Source organism: Gossypium hirsutum, chromosome D06 (assembly GCF_007990345.1).
Source record: "Gossypium hirsutum isolate 1008001.06 chromosome D06, Gossypium_hirsutum_v2.1, whole genome shotgun sequence".
In the NCBI taxonomy this organism is placed as follows: Eukaryota; Viridiplantae; Streptophyta; class Magnoliopsida; order Malvales; family Malvaceae; genus Gossypium; species Gossypium hirsutum.
In genome coordinates, this window is record NC_053442.1 from 2,188,657 (window position 1) to 2,205,923 (window position 17,267).

The following is a 17,267-nucleotide window of genomic DNA, read 5'->3' on the forward strand; positions in this document are numbered from 1 at the left end:
AAAATCGTTGCAATGATGGTAAAGACAACCTTAGCCATGCTTTAGGTAAACTTTTGAGAAGATTAAAGTTAGGAACTATATTAATGATACATTGTTTACAATAAAATACACTAAAAATAAATAAAATAATATTTTTTTAATGTGGCATGATACTAGGAGTGGAAATAACAATCAAAGCTGCTAACCCAAAGGGCATAATCCAATTGCTAAAAAGGAAGTGCAGTAACCACATGGAAAACAACTACATAGGAATGACCGAACTGATGTTTCTTTATGGAAAGACAAAGAACATGGAAACATATGATAAAAAAAGAAAAAAGAAAAAAACCCAGCTTAGTGTTACAACTATCAATCACAATCAACCCAAAACAAAGCCACATGATGGAGAACAAAGAATGTTGACTTATTTCATTAATATGTTTACAATGTCATGATTTTACACCAAGAATACATGTGTTGTCATAAGTAGGAAACAATGGTGAATATAACTAAACCTTGCATTTGATCAAAACGTACAATGCTTGCATTGATATCGATCTGGACTATGCAGTATGGCTCCCCCAATCAACCAAAATGATATGTTGAAAGTTATGGACTGATGTGGATGGATAAGTGTAGTGTGAACTGCAGACAACTTGAAAGACGAACAATCTCTATAATGGCAGGCAATTCGTACAAGTTTTAAGATTGTGATACCATTGTGTTGTAATTGTTATCGTGACACATCGATCATTGAGTTGCTAGGAATCTAAGTGTTTATAAGACATAAGCAGTGTCCCAAGCAAGCAATACCGGTAAGTAATAAATGGATCTATTCTCTCATCTATTGCTGCTCTAGCTCTAGTTAGTTGTTTCTAGTTGATCCTATAGTTCATCTAATTCTTACAAGGTTTTCATTTTTCGGTATCAAAAAGTAGTAGAAATGTCAGTTAATTACCTGATTAACGAAGGGCACGATGATGGATGCTATGAAGGCAACTCAATGGAATGGCTGAACTTGAGTCTTGGCAGGCACAGGGATATTGTTGCATCGAAAAGTGGATTACGATCAAATTATGCCTCTAACAAGATCTTCTCGTGCAACTTCTGCAGACGAAAGTTCTATAGTTCGCAAGCACTTGGTGGCCACCAGAATGCACACAAAAGGGAGAGGGGTCGATGCCAGTCAGAAAGGATGATGCCAATGGTTGGTTTGCCAATGACACGATCACTTGGTCTTCAGCCCCATTCACTAGTGTGCCAACTGAACAAAAAACAGAGACATTCAGTTGCACGATTCAACAATTCAAAGAAAGAGATTATGAAGGCATGGACAGGATCAATTGACAGCAAAACAACATCAAAGTGGATAGGAAGTTATCAAGTGGATTTCCAGCCATATAAACCACCACCGGAGTTGCTAAAAGTTGACTTGGAACTTCGACTTTAATCTCTCTATTCCTATATAGGATCAAATTAAAAGCACTTCTAATGTACGAATCTGCTTATAATGATTGGCAAATTGGCAGTATCATTTCATACTTCTCTTAGTGCAGCACAGGCCGACTGATTCTCAACCAGAAATCACTACCTGAAAAAGAAATTTCAGCAGTTAATGGAACACACACACGAAGAAGCATAATTCGGGTCACAGATCTTTCTACAACAGTTTCATTTCAGCCACATCACCAGAAACAGGAACCATGCCAACTTGCAGATTACCATGTAGCAAAAACAAGATAGCCTCTTTATTTTTTGTACAAATGAAGAGTTGATATTACAGTATAAACATCCATGAAAAATCAGAGAGCTTAACACCATGAACACATGTTGCATCAAGGTTAAGTCCTGGTATAATTTATCAACTAAATTGAAAGGTAAAAACTTTTACAAATAGGTATGAGCTTTGATTATTTAATGCTACCAAGTAGTGAAATCAACTTGTCAACAATATTTTACATCATTCAACCATAAGGCTTGAAAAATCAATTAAAAGAACATCTATTGACATAGCAAAAAGAACCACTTATAATCAATCAGTCATAATTAAATATGGTTGTTCCGAAAATCACTAATACACTTAAGTTCCATCCATGTTAGTTGGTAGCACACTACCACCAGCAATGACATATACATCTCCAAGCAACCACGTGCATCATAGGTGCTGCATCAGCAAGAGTCCCATCTTGTTCTCATATACATTTCACCCACGTTCAAGCCTTGAATTACAAAAATCAGACCATAAATCATGTGTCAAACTTCCACCACTTGAACATCTTCAACATCAATAATCTCAACTTCTTGAACATCTTTGAAATAAGAAGCTGGAATCTCCGGAGAAGCCGGAATTGTTGCCACATATTTGAACTGTTTCAAGAGAAATCAACATTATTTCAATACAACAAGACTATACAAATTATAGCCACATCAATTGCTAGTGTTACATGAACACACAACTTATGTTGATTGTATTTTTCTCTAACTGCATGAAGTGAATCTCCTCTTCTACTCAAATACAAGTCATGTAAGATAAGGACACACTCTTTTAGATCAGATGCTTTGTAACCCAAGTTTCGTTGCAAGGCAGAGCTCTATAGAACACAAATGACAAGTTAATATTTGCTAACCATAAACAAAAACCAAAGACAAAAAATTGTAACGAGGACAAAACCATACCCAAGGATGACACTTTGGTCTAATTATAAACCTTGTAAGAAAGATAACAGACGCAGCAACCATGGAAGGTAAAAATTTTACACATCCATAATCCAACAAACTCAACTCTGCAAGATAACACCCAAGGAATTCTAGCTGCAAGCTTGATGCCTATAAAGGATCAAAAGAAACCATACATTCAATAACACATAAAAAATAATAGACAATTAGAATCAATGCAAAAATGTATAGGCACTTTTCTTACTTTGTAATATTCTTGAGCAACTCTAGTGAATCTCCTCAAAAATGTTTTAACTGTAGGATTGCCCAATTCAAACTTCAAGGACTTAAGTATATCTGCTTCCATTTTGACCACCTTCATATATATCCAAAACAATGTTTAATGAAATGAAGCAAAGTCGTACACAAATAAAAGGAGATAAACAAGTGGAATGAAGGTAAGGGGTACCTCATCTTTAGTGTATGTATTATCAGTTATATAGCAAAAATCTTCCACATTTGGAGGAGTGATTTCCTCATACTTTCTGCTTAAAAAGGACAAAATGTAAGTACAAACAGATTTACAATGATTTCAAACAAAACAACCCATCAAAGAAATTAGAATCTTACGAGGCAATGAGCATTGAAGATACACCCAATAATTGAAGCCTTTGTCTATTGAGAGGATTTAAAGATAAGAATCTATCAATGTATGAAACAGTCATATATAAAGTATCTGAAACAAGCTTGTATTCCTCTGCAACTTCAACTAACCAATCCACTAAAACCCCCCTCATACTCATACTAACATCCTTTCGCACCTTCTCGATATAATCAGGTAAAGGTCTTCTCTTTGGATCAACCTAATGTCAATCACGTAATAAAAAAATTAACCCTTTAGTCATTCCAGCAGATTAAATAGATATAATAAGTGAGAAACAGGGGAAATACCTCCATTTGATGAAGATATCCATAAATATCAGAAGCATAATACCCACACATTTGTGGGTCATTAGACATAGCATCAAAATCCTCCTTTTTTTCATCTCCACCTTCCAAAAGAACCCGTCTTACCACTTTAGACCTTGTTTTCACCTTCCCTTTACATTGCAATTTCTGGGCTGTTGTTGTTGCTGTTGTTGTTGTTGTTGTTGGTTTCTTCCCTTGAACCTTACTCACCGACCCAGCAACGTTATTAGAAAGCTCACCTAAAACAACCCTTTTCTTATTGGTCACAATCTCATCTGTTATCCCAGCCAATTCAGCTGTTCTCTTCTTAGCAACAGTAGACCTTGTTAGTCTCACACAATTCTCCTGACCCGCCATTGCTTCTTTGCTTTAGGTTTTACCCTTTGGGGTGCAAAGAGAGAAAGGGGTTGGAGAGAAGAGAAGAGAAGAGAGAGATGGAGTGAAAGGAAAGGAAAGAGAAGGGGGTGAATAAAAGGGGGGTGAAATGAAAAGCGCCATTTTGGGATTTTGTTTTCAAAACATGGGGGATTGGCGGTATACTTGGGAGGTAACTCTGTGCTCATATTTTGGGTTCTTTTAGTTTATTTTTTTCAAGTTTTTGGGAGGGTTTTTGCGGCCTCCATAAATTTCAATCCTCCTTTTTGGGGTTTCAAATTTTGAAAACCAGAGATAAAAATTATATTTTTTTGGTGGATTGGGGGGGGGGATTTTGGGAATAGGGAGCGCGAGTTGGCTCCTTCACTCTCTCTTATCTATTTCTATTGGTTAAAATCAGTCATATGTCCCTTTACTCTTTACAATTTTAGAGTTTATTCTTTTTACTTTTCAAATTTTAAAATTTTAAGTCTAATTGTTAACGTTGTTAAAATTATTTCGTTAAAATCATATTTATTACAACATCATTTCTTTTATCACTACCAAGTGAATATTTTTCTTTTACTTTTAGAATATTACATCAACAAATTTAACAAAAAATTTACCAGTATTAACAATCTGATTTGAATGTTGAAATTTGAAAACTAGAGAAATTATGATTATATCATAATCTAATTATAAAATTGTTTTTAGTGGTAATCATCTATCATGATAGATGAAAAATTTTAGTGGGTAATTTTTAACTATGTCATTCACTTAATTAATGGTCTCAAGACTTTCATAACATTAATGAATCACAAACTTAGATTTTTCTTAGATAATTTTGTTATTACCTATTTCGATGATAATTTAACAAATAAGAGTCCGCGTGTAATGATTGCGAAGATAATTATTTGTAATGCTCATATTCTTGTTTTACCAAATTTTGATAAGATTTTTGAGGTTGAACGTAATACTTTTAGTGTAGATATCAGTACAACCCTCGTATACGATAATAAATCAATGAAATTTAATGTAATGCATTGAACTACTTGACCAGTGATAAAGAATTGTATGCCTTTAAGGGCATTGGAAGCTTGATTGTCAATGGAAATTGTGGTTCACATTGACTATTAATCCTTTCCTTACGTGATAAGGTATAAGAAAGGTTAAGAATAATATAGTGGTTGACACGTATACATTGCATGTTAAACTTTTTTAAGAATTGAGTATATCAAAGATTTTGCATGCTATTGATTCCCATTGTTCAAGTAGTTTTTAAGCATGTGAACATGGTGCATTTGACAAGTTTTATAAGCACAAAAGATATATCTATATTGAAACAATAAACTTTTGTGGATTGTTAGTTTGATAGGCTCGTAGTTGTGGGTTTTCGAGTCATGTTGATGCCACAAAGACTTCTGACATCTTCCATTAGCATTACGTGCAAACTTGTTGAGAAATATCGCTCTAATTGCACATCCTATTGGTGTATGAAGTTATTAAATCATTGCTAGCAAATTAAACAAAGTGCTTGGAATAAGTGACAAGAAAATGGGCACTTCCTTGACATCAAATCTGAAAATAAAAAAAAATAAAACGAACACACATGAAGATTTTTTACGCAGCTCGGTTTTTCTATGTCTAAGGAGCCTAGCTCGGTGAGAAATACTTACTATCTTCAGTACTTACAACAAGTGATCATAATCTATCACACACCCCTGACAATTTCCTCACCTTTGCACCTTGAAGAATGATACTCTCACCACTAAATTCACCACACGACACCAAAGGTTTTACTAACAATATGCACTTATACAATAAGATTCCTCACTTAGAACATGTTTAAATTCTCAATTCTCCCCGTACATGAATCTATACAATAAATTGTGTACATTATAATAATAGAGAATGAAACAAACGTGGGCTCTTGGCAACTAATCTCATAGAGTTTCAATCTAATCCAACTCCCTTGATTTAAGGGATTACATAAGGGTGATCTGATTCGATCCAATCTCTAAATATGTTTCTCCAAATGATAAGATCTTCATTAATAGGTTAGATATCTTCATTAAAGGTAAATGAGTGTTCGAAATATTTAAGAAAATTAAGGATAGTGTAAGCACTAAATTTTTGTCCGACTAGAGTTTGTGTTTAATTTTCAAAATTTCAAAAAAAAAAATTTTTTTGACCCCTAATTTTTTCCTAAATTTCATTTTGACCCTTAAACTTTCTTTAAATTTCACTTAGACCCCTAAACTTTCATTAAATTTCATTTTAATCCTAAATTTTCTAAAAATTACATTTAGCCCCAGAAGTTTTGCTGCATTTGTGATTTGGTCCTTCAGACAGGTTACGTGATTTGGGGCACCCACTTCCCAGATTTTCAGGCCACAAACATGTGTGGCTGCTCCTTCTTCACCCACTACCTGCAAACAATGAGAAAGAGGACAAAATTTGGAGCTTTTAAAAAGAAAAAAGAGAAGAGGAAGAAAAAAGGGGAGAAAAAAACAAGCAGAATTTTTAGAGAAAAATAAAAAAAGAAGCTCTCAATCTGGCCGATTGCCTCCACGCCACCACGTCCGTCGCGCCACCACCATTGTCATCTCACCATCGAGTCCTAAACGCAAACAAAACAAAAACAAAGAAAAAAGCAAGCAAAAGAGAAAAGGAGAAAGTGCAAAGAAGAAAAAGAAAAAGGAAAAGGGGAGAGAGCATACCTCCGTGCACGCCACTGTCGGACGTCGCACCAGGCGGAGGGACATCACCGGCAAGACAAAGGAGGTGCTGCTGATCGAGGAGAAAGAAAGGAAGAAAAAGAAGAAGGAAAGAAGAAAAGGGGAATAAGAAAGAAAGAAAAAAAAACTAAAAAAAATAGCAGGCCATTTTGGTGGACCAGATTCAGCCCAACAAGAAGCAGCCCAAACCAGTCCTTTGGCAGCCAATAGCAACAGCCCAACAGTAAAAAAAATAATAAAATGGGAGGCCCAAAATTTAAGCCCATAATTTTGGGCTTTTGGGTAATTTTTTTCTTTTTAATCTATTTTATTTTATTTTATTTATTTAAATGGTGTTTTATTTAATTTAAATTAGTATGCTTTAAAACAGTTTTCATAAATATTATTATGTCATTTAATTGCATTTTTTTTTTTAAATAATAATATTTTAATGCATAAGGCAACGAACCGATTTAGCATCGAGTCATCGAATTCATCGCTATGTTGGGTGGATATCGATAGCTCGTGTTAAATTCGGGACACCCTTTTAAAAATAAAATATTCAAAAATCCTCGTATTTTAATAAAAATTCTCGTGTTTTATTAGAATCCCGATTAAATATTAAATTGAATTGAGTTAACATTAATTCGATGGTTTCATCGCCATATCGGGATGAATATCATCGATTCGTGTTAAATACGGTATTTTTTAAAGAAAAATCGTGTTTCAAAAATTTTCATGTCTTCAAAATTTCTCGTGTTTCGTATTTTATCAAAAAATTTATGTTTTCAAAAACAAATTTTTTGTTTTAAAAATTTTCGTGTTTCAAAAAGAAGATTCGTGTTTTCAAAAATAAAAATAAAAAAATCTCGTGTTTTAAATTCTTCGTGTTTTTTTAAAAAAAAATTTGTGTTTCTAAAATTCTTGTATTTTAAAATTTTCGTGTTTTCAAAAAAGAAAAAGTTGTTGCGCTTTAAAATTCTCGTGTTCAATCGGATCACGACTAATATTAAATTGAACTCGTATTTTTGAAAATGAAGACAACGCGCGTTTTACGAGATACCAATTTTGGACGTCGCGAGGGTGCTAATACCTTCCTCGCGCGTAACCGACTCCCGAACCCTAATTTTCTCTGGATTTTTACGTGGACCTAAAATTGCCTCTTTTTTAGAAAAGTTTAAAAATAAATTTTTCTTCTGAAAAAAGAATTTTGTAGGTGTCCGATCACACCTATGAAAAAAAATCGGTGGCGACTCCCTTTTCAAATAGATCGAGATTCTGTTTTCAAATTTTCAATATTTATTTCGATTAGCGCCCGTGCCCAATTTTTAGGTCGCTACAGCTGGCGACTCCACTGGGGACCCTTTTTGAGAGTCGAGTCGAATTAAACTCGCGTTGTCAAAATTTTCAAAGTTTCTTGTTCAAATTACATTTAGTCGTGATCCTTAAATTTTTTGTTTTCAAAAAAAAATCATGCATTTGCATCGTGTTGTACATATTCTAACTTGTTTTATCAGGTTGTTTTTCAGCTTTAAATTTTTGCGGTTTTATTTTTGGTTTAGTTTTTTCTAAATAAAACGTAAAGGTTTACAAGTTTCTCCCCACACACCGTGCACTTGCATTTTTGCATAACATGAGCTCTATACCCGGGCTTCGTCCCTGTTAAGAGAAAGTAAACGCTACGCCTTCGTGAGTTAACTCGTTCCTCCGCACAGGCTAGTGAATACTTTCGGGTTACATATGACTTATGCTTTCGTGAGTTAACTTGTCCCTCCGCATAGGCATAAGTAAATGTAATCCCTCGAATTGATCTCGTAAGCCTATGATGGGCCATGACCGAGGCTCTGTACTAATCTTAGTAGATGACAGTGCAGACGATTCGAGTACCCACCTAGAACCAAAACCGCATATAGTGAACCATACGAGCTATCCAATTAGAGCCATGCCGAACCTCTGTCCGCTTATAGTCATTAAAATAAGTACACGGGGAAAATGCCTTTTGCCTTTCATTTACACTGTTTATGCAAAATAATTGGATTGGGTAGTTTAATTTGTTTTTCAGATTATATTTGTTGTGTTTACTAACCAAGTTTGTCTGTATTTCTATTTTTCATCATGCATCATAGACATCTTGTTAGGAAGGTGTTGATTAAAAGTTGGTTGCCAAAAAAATGGGTTTCTGATGGAAGAGTCAATTACACAAATAACCGAGAAGAATGCCGTGGTTCGGGACTGGTCTCTAAAAATTCAGAGAGAAAAGGGGGATAGTCTAGTGGAAGGGTGTGTCGTTAATTTGCCCGAACATATAACTGTAAATGTTCACCAAAATAACTTTGAGGATTTGGTTCGAATTTGGAATCAGTGGGATTCAGACACTAGAGACATTTTCACTCAGAGGTATGGAGATATAGCTCACCTGATCACCATCCGTGTAGACGAACAGTTGATTCAAGCCATGGTTCGGTTCTGGGACCCAGCTTATCAGTGTTTCACCTTTAATCAAGAAGACATGACTCCAACCATAGAAGAGTATGCTGCTCTACTCCGCATCGACAATGTACAATTCGGCAAAATATATGTGAAGGAGCCTAAGCCGATGACCTTCAAGAAAAAGTTAGTGAGACTGACAGACATGACTGATGCATGGGCCGAAAAACAGATAAAGAAGAAGAATGAAACCATTTGCATTCCATGGTCCTCCCTACGAGATTTGGCTCTGAACCATCCCAACATGCTGAAAAGGGTAAATCTATTCGCTTTGGCCATTTACGGTTTGGTCATTTTCCCAAAAGTTCTCGGACATCTCGAAGTTGCAGTAGTTGATTTCTTCGAAAGGTTAAAACAAGGAATCAACCCTGTCCCGACCATCCTAGCCGAGACCTTCAGGTCCCTGAGTAGTTGTCGAAGAAAAGGGGAGGGACGATTTATCGGATGCGCGCAGTTGCTCAATGTTTGGATTTTGAGTCACTTCTGGAAGGTAGAGCGCACTCCGTTCCATATGTTTTCTAAAACATTCTCCCCGCTAGAAGCTTACCTCAATAAAGAATGGCCGAAGGAAGTCACCGAGCAACATTGGGTATCAGTTTTTCAGAATCTTCGCGCCGAGAATATAACATGGAGAACACCCTGGATCCGTCCTTCAGTTCTGCTATACAAATGTAGAAGCCAAGATTGGGTACCTTTACTCGGGTTATGGGGAGGAGTTGGATATGCTCCGCTATTAGTCCAAAGGCAATTTTCTTCGCGACAATTCCTCCCCGCAACTGGAGGATTAGCACAGTTCGAGTTCGCTTTCGCGGGTGAAGGATATATGAAGAGAGTCCGAGACACTGCAAAGTATTGGAAGGAAATTCATTTCATGGAATTAGCTTTGTATGTTGATACCCTTACCCAAGATTACGACATATGGAGGAAGCAACGGGTAAATAGTCAGCAAATCTCATCAACAAACTACACCATCCAAAATCCTTTCTCAGAGGAAACGCCGTCTGAGCTAGAAATGGCAAGACAAGAATTCGAACGAGAAAAGGCCAAGATGTCTCGGGACCTTAGTGCCCTTCAAGAAGAAAACTATCAACTGAAGATTGAAGTTCAGGTTGAAAGGTTCAGGACTGAAAAAGTACAAAGAGAATCCTAGATTGTGAGAAACGACTTAAGGGACCTTCATTTGGAAAACAAGAAATTAAGAAACACTATAAAGAATAGCGGGTTGGGCAAGTCGACAGCAGAATGGAAGGAAGAAATTAGCAATATCAATGGAGGAATGGAGTTTTGGAAGGGAAAAGTAAAGAAAGAGGAGGAAAAGGCTGCGCGCGCTGTGATAGAGTTAAGAAGGAAGAACGCCGAGTATGAAATAGTGACTGCAAAATTTGCGAATAGTCAGTCTGAATATCAAGAATTAAAAGGAAAGCACGAGATCTAGAAAATATGCTGCAATCTCGTCAACAACAATTAGATAACCTCCTGAAGGCTCTAGAGGAAAAGAATGATCAGTACGATAGGGACATTCAGGCGTATGAAGGAACTCTCAAAGAAAAGAAATGCAACTCGACTTCTTGATCAATGAAATTCGCAAAGCGGCTATGCAAGTTGTTCAATTATCAGATGAAGCCGAAGTTATCAGTTGCCAATTCCCTCCGAGCCAAAGATCGAGCATATCAGAGTTTTTAGAGCAAGTGAAGAAACAAGGCAATGTGGCTAGGAAATTTGTGTAACTGTTGAAAAAATGAGAACTTTGTGTAATAGACTATGTTGATAAATGAAATGCCTAAATATGGGCTATCTTGAAATCAACACCAAATTCTTGCATGTTTACTCATAACTAACATTTATGCATCATTTATTCTTTGGACATTCATCCATTCATATACTCATTCATTCATTCATCACGAGTACATATCACCATAATCATCCACTGAAACTAAAGAACCATATAATCCGCAGTTGCAAGATTTCAAATCTGGAACCATGTAATTCCTATAAAACGCGCCGACAAGCTAGAGTAATGGAGGATGAATTCAATGAGAGAATTGAAAGGATGGAAAGGGCTCAAAAGGAATTACAAGAGCAACTGGCCAAATCGCAGCAAGAGACGAGAAACCTAATGGTGAGATCTCGAGAGGAATCACTCGAGCAAAGAGATCAGATGGCTAAAATGATGGAGATGATGACAACTTTGGTCAAAGGAAAAGGACCCATGCAGAACTCCGATGTTATGGAACCTCGGTCAAGAATTCACCATGATCAGGATCCACTTTATCCCCCAGGATTTACTCCACCTCATGTCCACGCAATGCAACGAGGATACCCCCAAAGGGAACCTACAGGCCTAGAACAACATCCTGCTCCGCCCACTAATTTGGGGTAAGGAATGTTAGCGTCGAACCTTGGGGCTAGTCCTGCTAATCCACTAGTTCCAGATCTAGATGACCCAGCTGAGGCAGCCAAGTTGAAATTGGATAACCATGACGCAAAATATAGGAGTCTAGAGGAAAGACTCAAAGCAATAGAAGGCACTGAAGTCTTCTCCGCACTAGGTTCCAAGGAACTCAGTTTGGTACCTGATCTAATTTTGCCTTCGAAGTTCAAAGTGCTGATTTTGAGAAATATGATGGGACAAGGTGCCCAAAAGCACATTTCATTATGTTCTGTCGAAAAATGACCGGTTATGTGAACGAGGATAAGCTACTCATACATTGCTTTCAAGATAGTCTAACAGGGTCAGCTCTTCGGTGGTACAATCAACTTAGTAGAGAAAAGATTCGATCCTGGAAGGACTTGGCGTCAGCATTTTGCGAACAGTACAAGCATGTATCGGATATAGTGCCAGACCGTATGACCTTGCAAATGATGGAGAAAAAGCCATCAGAGACCTTTAGACAGTATGCGCAGAGATGGAGAGACGTCTCAGCTCAAGTGGAACCCCCACTAACAAAAACGGAGATAACCGTTCTCTTTATCAATACTTTAAAGGCACCGTTTTATGACAAATTAGTGGGAAGTGCCACGAAAGATTTCGCGGATATTGTAATATCCGGTGAACTCATAGAGAACGTCGTCAAGAGCGGTAGAATGGAAGGATCAGAAGGCTCAAGAAAAGTAGCACCCTTAAGGAAGAAAGAGCCAGAAGCCCTCATGGTGGGAACTGGGAGTCGTTACATTCCCAATTCGTATCCTGATCAACCCCGACCTCGAGATTATCCACCCTCGAATTTTCGTTATCCCCTCAAACCCCTTACTACCAAGCACCACATCCGTCCTGCCCCGTATACGCCACGAACAACCAAAGACCGTCACCACTTTCCCACAAAACACGGTACCCGCTCAAAGCCAACCCAGAAACGAACCAAGACCATCAAGGCATAATCCCGAGAGACCACAATTTACCCCCATCCCTGTGTCGTATGGGGAATTGTACCCAAAACTTTTAGAAAAACAGCTAATTTCTCCCCATTACATGGCACCCCTTAAACCTCCATACCCAAAGTGGTACGATCCAAACGCTAGTTGTGCATACCACGCAGGAACCAAGGGCACTCTACTGAGAACTGTCTCGCTTTCAAAAGGAGAGTTCAAGGACTCATTGACGCGGGTATCCTACGATTCGATAGTGCTAGTAACGCCACGGGGAACCCGTTCCCTAACCATACCGAAGGGAATGTGAGCACAGTGGGGAAAGAGGATGAATGGAAGGTCAGAAGATGTGTGGCAGAAATAAGGATGCCTCTGCAGAAATCTGGGAGGTATTAGTTAAGAAATGATTACTCTGTCATTCTGATAGAGTTTTTAGAGAAGAAGGTCAAAGTTTTGCAATTTCATGGGATTGTTGGGCACAACATTCAGTCGTGCGAGGACTTTAAAAGGTTACTTCAAGATCGGATGAATAATAAGGAGATCAATGTCCTTAACAAGAGTGAAGATGCCAACGAAAGAGAAGTATGCGTCTCTGATAGCCAATCATCAGGGCCCCCTTATAGTGCTGATCGACCGTTGGTAATTTATTACGACGCGATGAGAGAGCCATTGAAACCACAGATGGTAATTAAAGTACCATCTCCTTTTCCGTATAAGGACAACAAAACAGTACCGTGGAGATATGATGTTAATATCGTTACACCGGAAGTTGAAAAGTCCAAAGCCATAATTGAAGATGTTGGGGAGGTAGGTCATTTTACTCGAAGTGGACGATGCTATTCTAAAGAAGTTGAACCGGTAAAGAAAAGTAGCGACTCGAAGCAAAAAGGGAAAGCAGTGATGCACGAGGTCGAAGTCGAGCAAGAATTCCACCCGTACAAGAAACTAAAAGCCTGTGAATGAGGAAGAAGCTCAAGAATTCTTGAAATTTATTAAGCACAGCGAATATAGTGTGGTGGAACAACTGAGCAAGCAGCCAGCACGAATCTCAGTTCTATCTCTACTGTTAAATTCAGAGCCACACCGGAATGCTTTATTGAAGGTGTTAAATCAAGCTTACGTGGCCAACAACATATCTGTCGAAAAGCTTGATAGGTGGGTAAACAATCTGAATGCGGACAACTTCATCTCTTTTAGTGATAATGAGATACCGCTAAATGGTAGAGGTTCGGTGAAAGCGCTGCATATCACGACCCGCTGCAATGGCTACATAATACCGAATGTACTCATCGATAATGGGTCAGCGTTAAATGTTATGCCATTGGCTACGCTTTCCAGAATACCGATGGATTTGTCCTACTTAAAACCCTGTCATTTCATGGTAAGGGCATTCGATGGGACGAAGCGCGAAGTCATGGGAAAGATCGAAATCCCTTTGGAAGTGGGCCCCTACATCTATGAGGTCGAATTTCAAGTCATGGACATTACACCCTCTTATAATTGCCTTTTGGGAAGACCTTGGATTCATTCTGCTGGAGCAGTCCCATCATCCCTCCATCAAAAGTGAAATTCATCATGGATGGCTGTTTGGTCACAGTCGAGGGCGAAGAAGACATTATCGCATCTATCTCTGTTGATGCGCCATACCTGGAAGTAAGCAAGGACGCAGTGGAATGTTCATTTCGATCCTTGAATTCATCAATGCCACTTTTGTCGCTGAGGGAAATAGAATTCCGATGCCAAAACTGTCGAGAAATACCAGAATGGGTGTCAAGTTGACCGTAGGAAGGGGAGCTCGTGCGAGAAGAGGTTTAGGGAGACATATGCAAGGAATAGTGAGGGCTTTAAAGCCAGTGCACCACAAGGCCCGATACGGTTTGGGGTTCCAGCCTGACATGCGCCAAAGAAGAAGACAGTGGAAGAAGGATCAAGAAAGAAGAATTGCAAGAACTTTGGGCCGAGAACCAGAATGGGAACCAATAGAGTACCCTCCTTTGTCAAAAACATTTACATCTGCGAGAATGATGTACCCTGGACAATAGGATCCACGAAACATGCTGGGATTAATTGAAAAGGATTTCAGAATGTTAGTATAAATGTCATTGACAAAGAAGCTGGTGCAAGTAAAGATGTCTCGAGGATACGCCCTTGCCCTCCTGGTTTCATGTTGAACAAATGGATTGCTGAGGAGCTTCTTGTAGTTTATAAGCCTTCAGAGTAATGCTAAACATCAACCTTCTATTGTGTCCTTAGATATAATAGAGTTCTTTTGTAAGAGTTTGCATTCGCTCTTTATCATTTAAATGAATATCAATGAAGATGCATTTTGTCACGATTTTTCGCATTATCACTAATTTCATAATCATTTTCTCATTTCATAGCCTATCCTTACATTTGCCTCATTGCCATGACATAACATTTTGTTTGTTGTTTCCAATACTTGGATGTCCCCCGATAGCTTCCTTTTCCATTCAACTTTCAGGTGCTCAGATATTGACGACATGAATAAGCCCGTTACGAATCTTGAAATTGATTTTGAGAAGGCTGTTTGCTTCAGAGAATCTGAAGCCGAAGAAATGCTGAAAATTATGTCTCGTCTCCTGAATTGTTAAGAATGGTGGAACAAGAGGATAAACAGGTTCTGCCTCATGAAGAATCTGTAGAAACAATAAATTTGGGCACTGAAGAGAGGAAACAAGAAGTGAAGATTGGGACTTCTATTTCAGAAAGTACCAGGCGTAGTTTGATCACTTTACTCCGCGAATACAAGATGTTTTCGCGTGGTCATACCAGGACATGCCAGGGCTAGATGAAGATTTAGTGGTCCATAAGCTCCCATTAAAGCCAGAATGCAAGCCCATCCAGCAAAATTAAGACGGATGAAACCCGAAATGCTGTTGAAAATAAAAGAGGAAGTCAAGAAGCAATTTGACGCTGGCTTCTTACAAGCCTCCAAATATCCAGAATGGGTGGCTAACATAGTCCCGGTACCAAAGAAAGATGGAAAAGTACGAATGTGCGTGGATTACCGTGACCTGAATCGAGCAAGCCCAAAAGATAATTTTCCCTTGCCACATATTGACACGTTGGTGGACACACAGCAAAACATTCATTGTTTTCTTTCATGGATGGATTCTCGGGTATAATCAGATCAAGATGGCTTCTGAGGATATGGAGAAAACTACCTTCATAACAATGTGGGGAACGTTCTGCTACAAGGTGATGCCATTCGGGTTAAAGAATGCTGGGGCAACATATCAGAGGGCTATGGTGACGTTATCCATGACATGATGCATAAAGAAATAAAGGTCTACGTCGACGATATGATTGCTAAATCTCGAGGAGAAGAAGAGCATGTAATGAACCTCAAGAAATTGTTCGAAAGGCTGAGAAGTTTCAGCTAAGCTTAATCCAGCCAAATGTACATTCGGGGCTACTCGGGAAAGTTGCTAGGCTTCATTGTCAGTGAAAGAGGTATTGATCCAGATAAAATAAAAGCCATCCAAGAATTACCACCTCCGCGCACGCAAAGGAAGTTAGAGGATTTTTAGGGAGATTAAATTACATCGCCCGATTTATCGCTCAACTTACCAACCAATACGACCCAATCTTTCGGCTTCTTCAAAAACATAACCCGGGAGAATGGAACGAGGAATGCCAAGTGACCTTTGATAAGATAAAACAATATTTGTCCAGTCCTCCAGTGCTAGTACCGCTAACTCCGGGAAGACCATTAATTTTGTATCTGACAGTGTTCGAAAGTTCAATGTGTTGCGTACTGGACAACATGACGAGTCAGGAAAGAAAGAAAATGCGATCTACTACCTCAGCAAAAGTTCACTGAATATGAGGCAAAATATTCGTCCGTTGAGAAATATTGTTGCGCTCTGGTTTGGGTAGCTCGGAGACTCAGACAATATATGTTGTATCACACGACATGGATAATTTCAAAGCTGGACCCAATAAAATACATGATGGAATCGCCGGCACTATCAGGAAAATGGCACGATGACAGCTCCTCCTTTCGGAATATGACATTGCCTATGTAAGTCAGAAGTCAATAAAAGGGAGCGCAATAGCTGACTTCTTAGCAACTCGAACGACAGAGAATATGAGCCTTTAAGATTCGATTTCCCAGACGAAGACTAATGTGCATCACAGAATAGAATCGAGTCATCAAAAGAAGTCATGGAAGATGTGCTTTGATGGTGCGTCAAATGCTTAGGGCATGGAATTGGAGCAATCCTGTATCACCAGACGGGATCATTATCGTTCACTGCAGACTGACTTCTTCTGTACCAATAATATCGCAGAATATGAGGCCTGTATCATGGGGCTTCGTGCAGCTATCGAACGAAACATCGAGATCTTGGAGGTGTACGGGGACTCAGCCCTAGTGATTTACCAAATCCGTGGAGAATGGAAGTGAGGGACTCAAAATGATTAAGTACAACGATTAGTGGCTGGATTGACCAAGGAATTCAAAGAAATAACTTTTCATTACTTCCCACGAGAAGAGAACAACTGGCTGATGCCCTAGCCACTTTGGCTTCAATGTTCAAAGCAAGTAGAGAAGCAGAAATAATGCCCCTCAAAATGAGCATATACGAGGTCCTGCACACTGTTGTAGCATTGAGAAAGAAGTAGACGACGCCTTGGTTCCATGATATCTAGAATATATCAAGAATCAAGATCCAACAACGATGAACATAAAGAACAATAAGAATGGCAGCGGGATGT

General features: G+C 38.5%; 2 protein-coding genes across 3 annotated transcripts; one reads left to right on the forward strand and one right to left on the reverse strand.

Annotated features, from left to right (window-relative positions):
- Window positions 1-922: 922 nt before the first annotated feature.
- Window positions 923-1,429, forward strand: LOC107943584 (uncharacterized). The gene has a single exon (XM_041096407.1). The coding sequence runs from the start codon at window positions 923-925 to the stop codon at window positions 1,427-1,429; it is 507 nt and encodes a 168-aa protein (XP_040952341.1).
- A 435-nt stretch (window positions 1,430-1,864) lies between these two features.
- LOC107943583 (putative cyclin-A3-1) lies at window positions 1,865-4,300 on the reverse strand. Of its 2 annotated transcripts, XM_016877349.2 has the most exons (7): window positions 3,586-4,300; window positions 3,265-3,497; window positions 3,104-3,179; window positions 2,900-3,010; window positions 2,656-2,805; window positions 2,436-2,570; window positions 1,865-2,346 (listed from the first exon to the last, which is right to left on the reverse strand). In XM_016877349.2, exons 1-7 carry the CDS (start codon window positions 3,958-3,960, stop codon window positions 2,233-2,235), a joined length of 1,194 nt encoding a protein of 397 aa, XP_016732838.1. In that variant the 5' UTR covers window positions 3,961-4,300; the 3' UTR covers window positions 1,865-2,232. The 2 variants fall into 2 exon arrangements, with proteins under 2 accessions (XP_016732838.1, XP_016732839.1); XM_016877350.2 differs by lacking the exon at window positions 2,436-2,570.
- Between the last annotated feature and the right edge of the window lie 12,967 nt (window positions 4,301-17,267).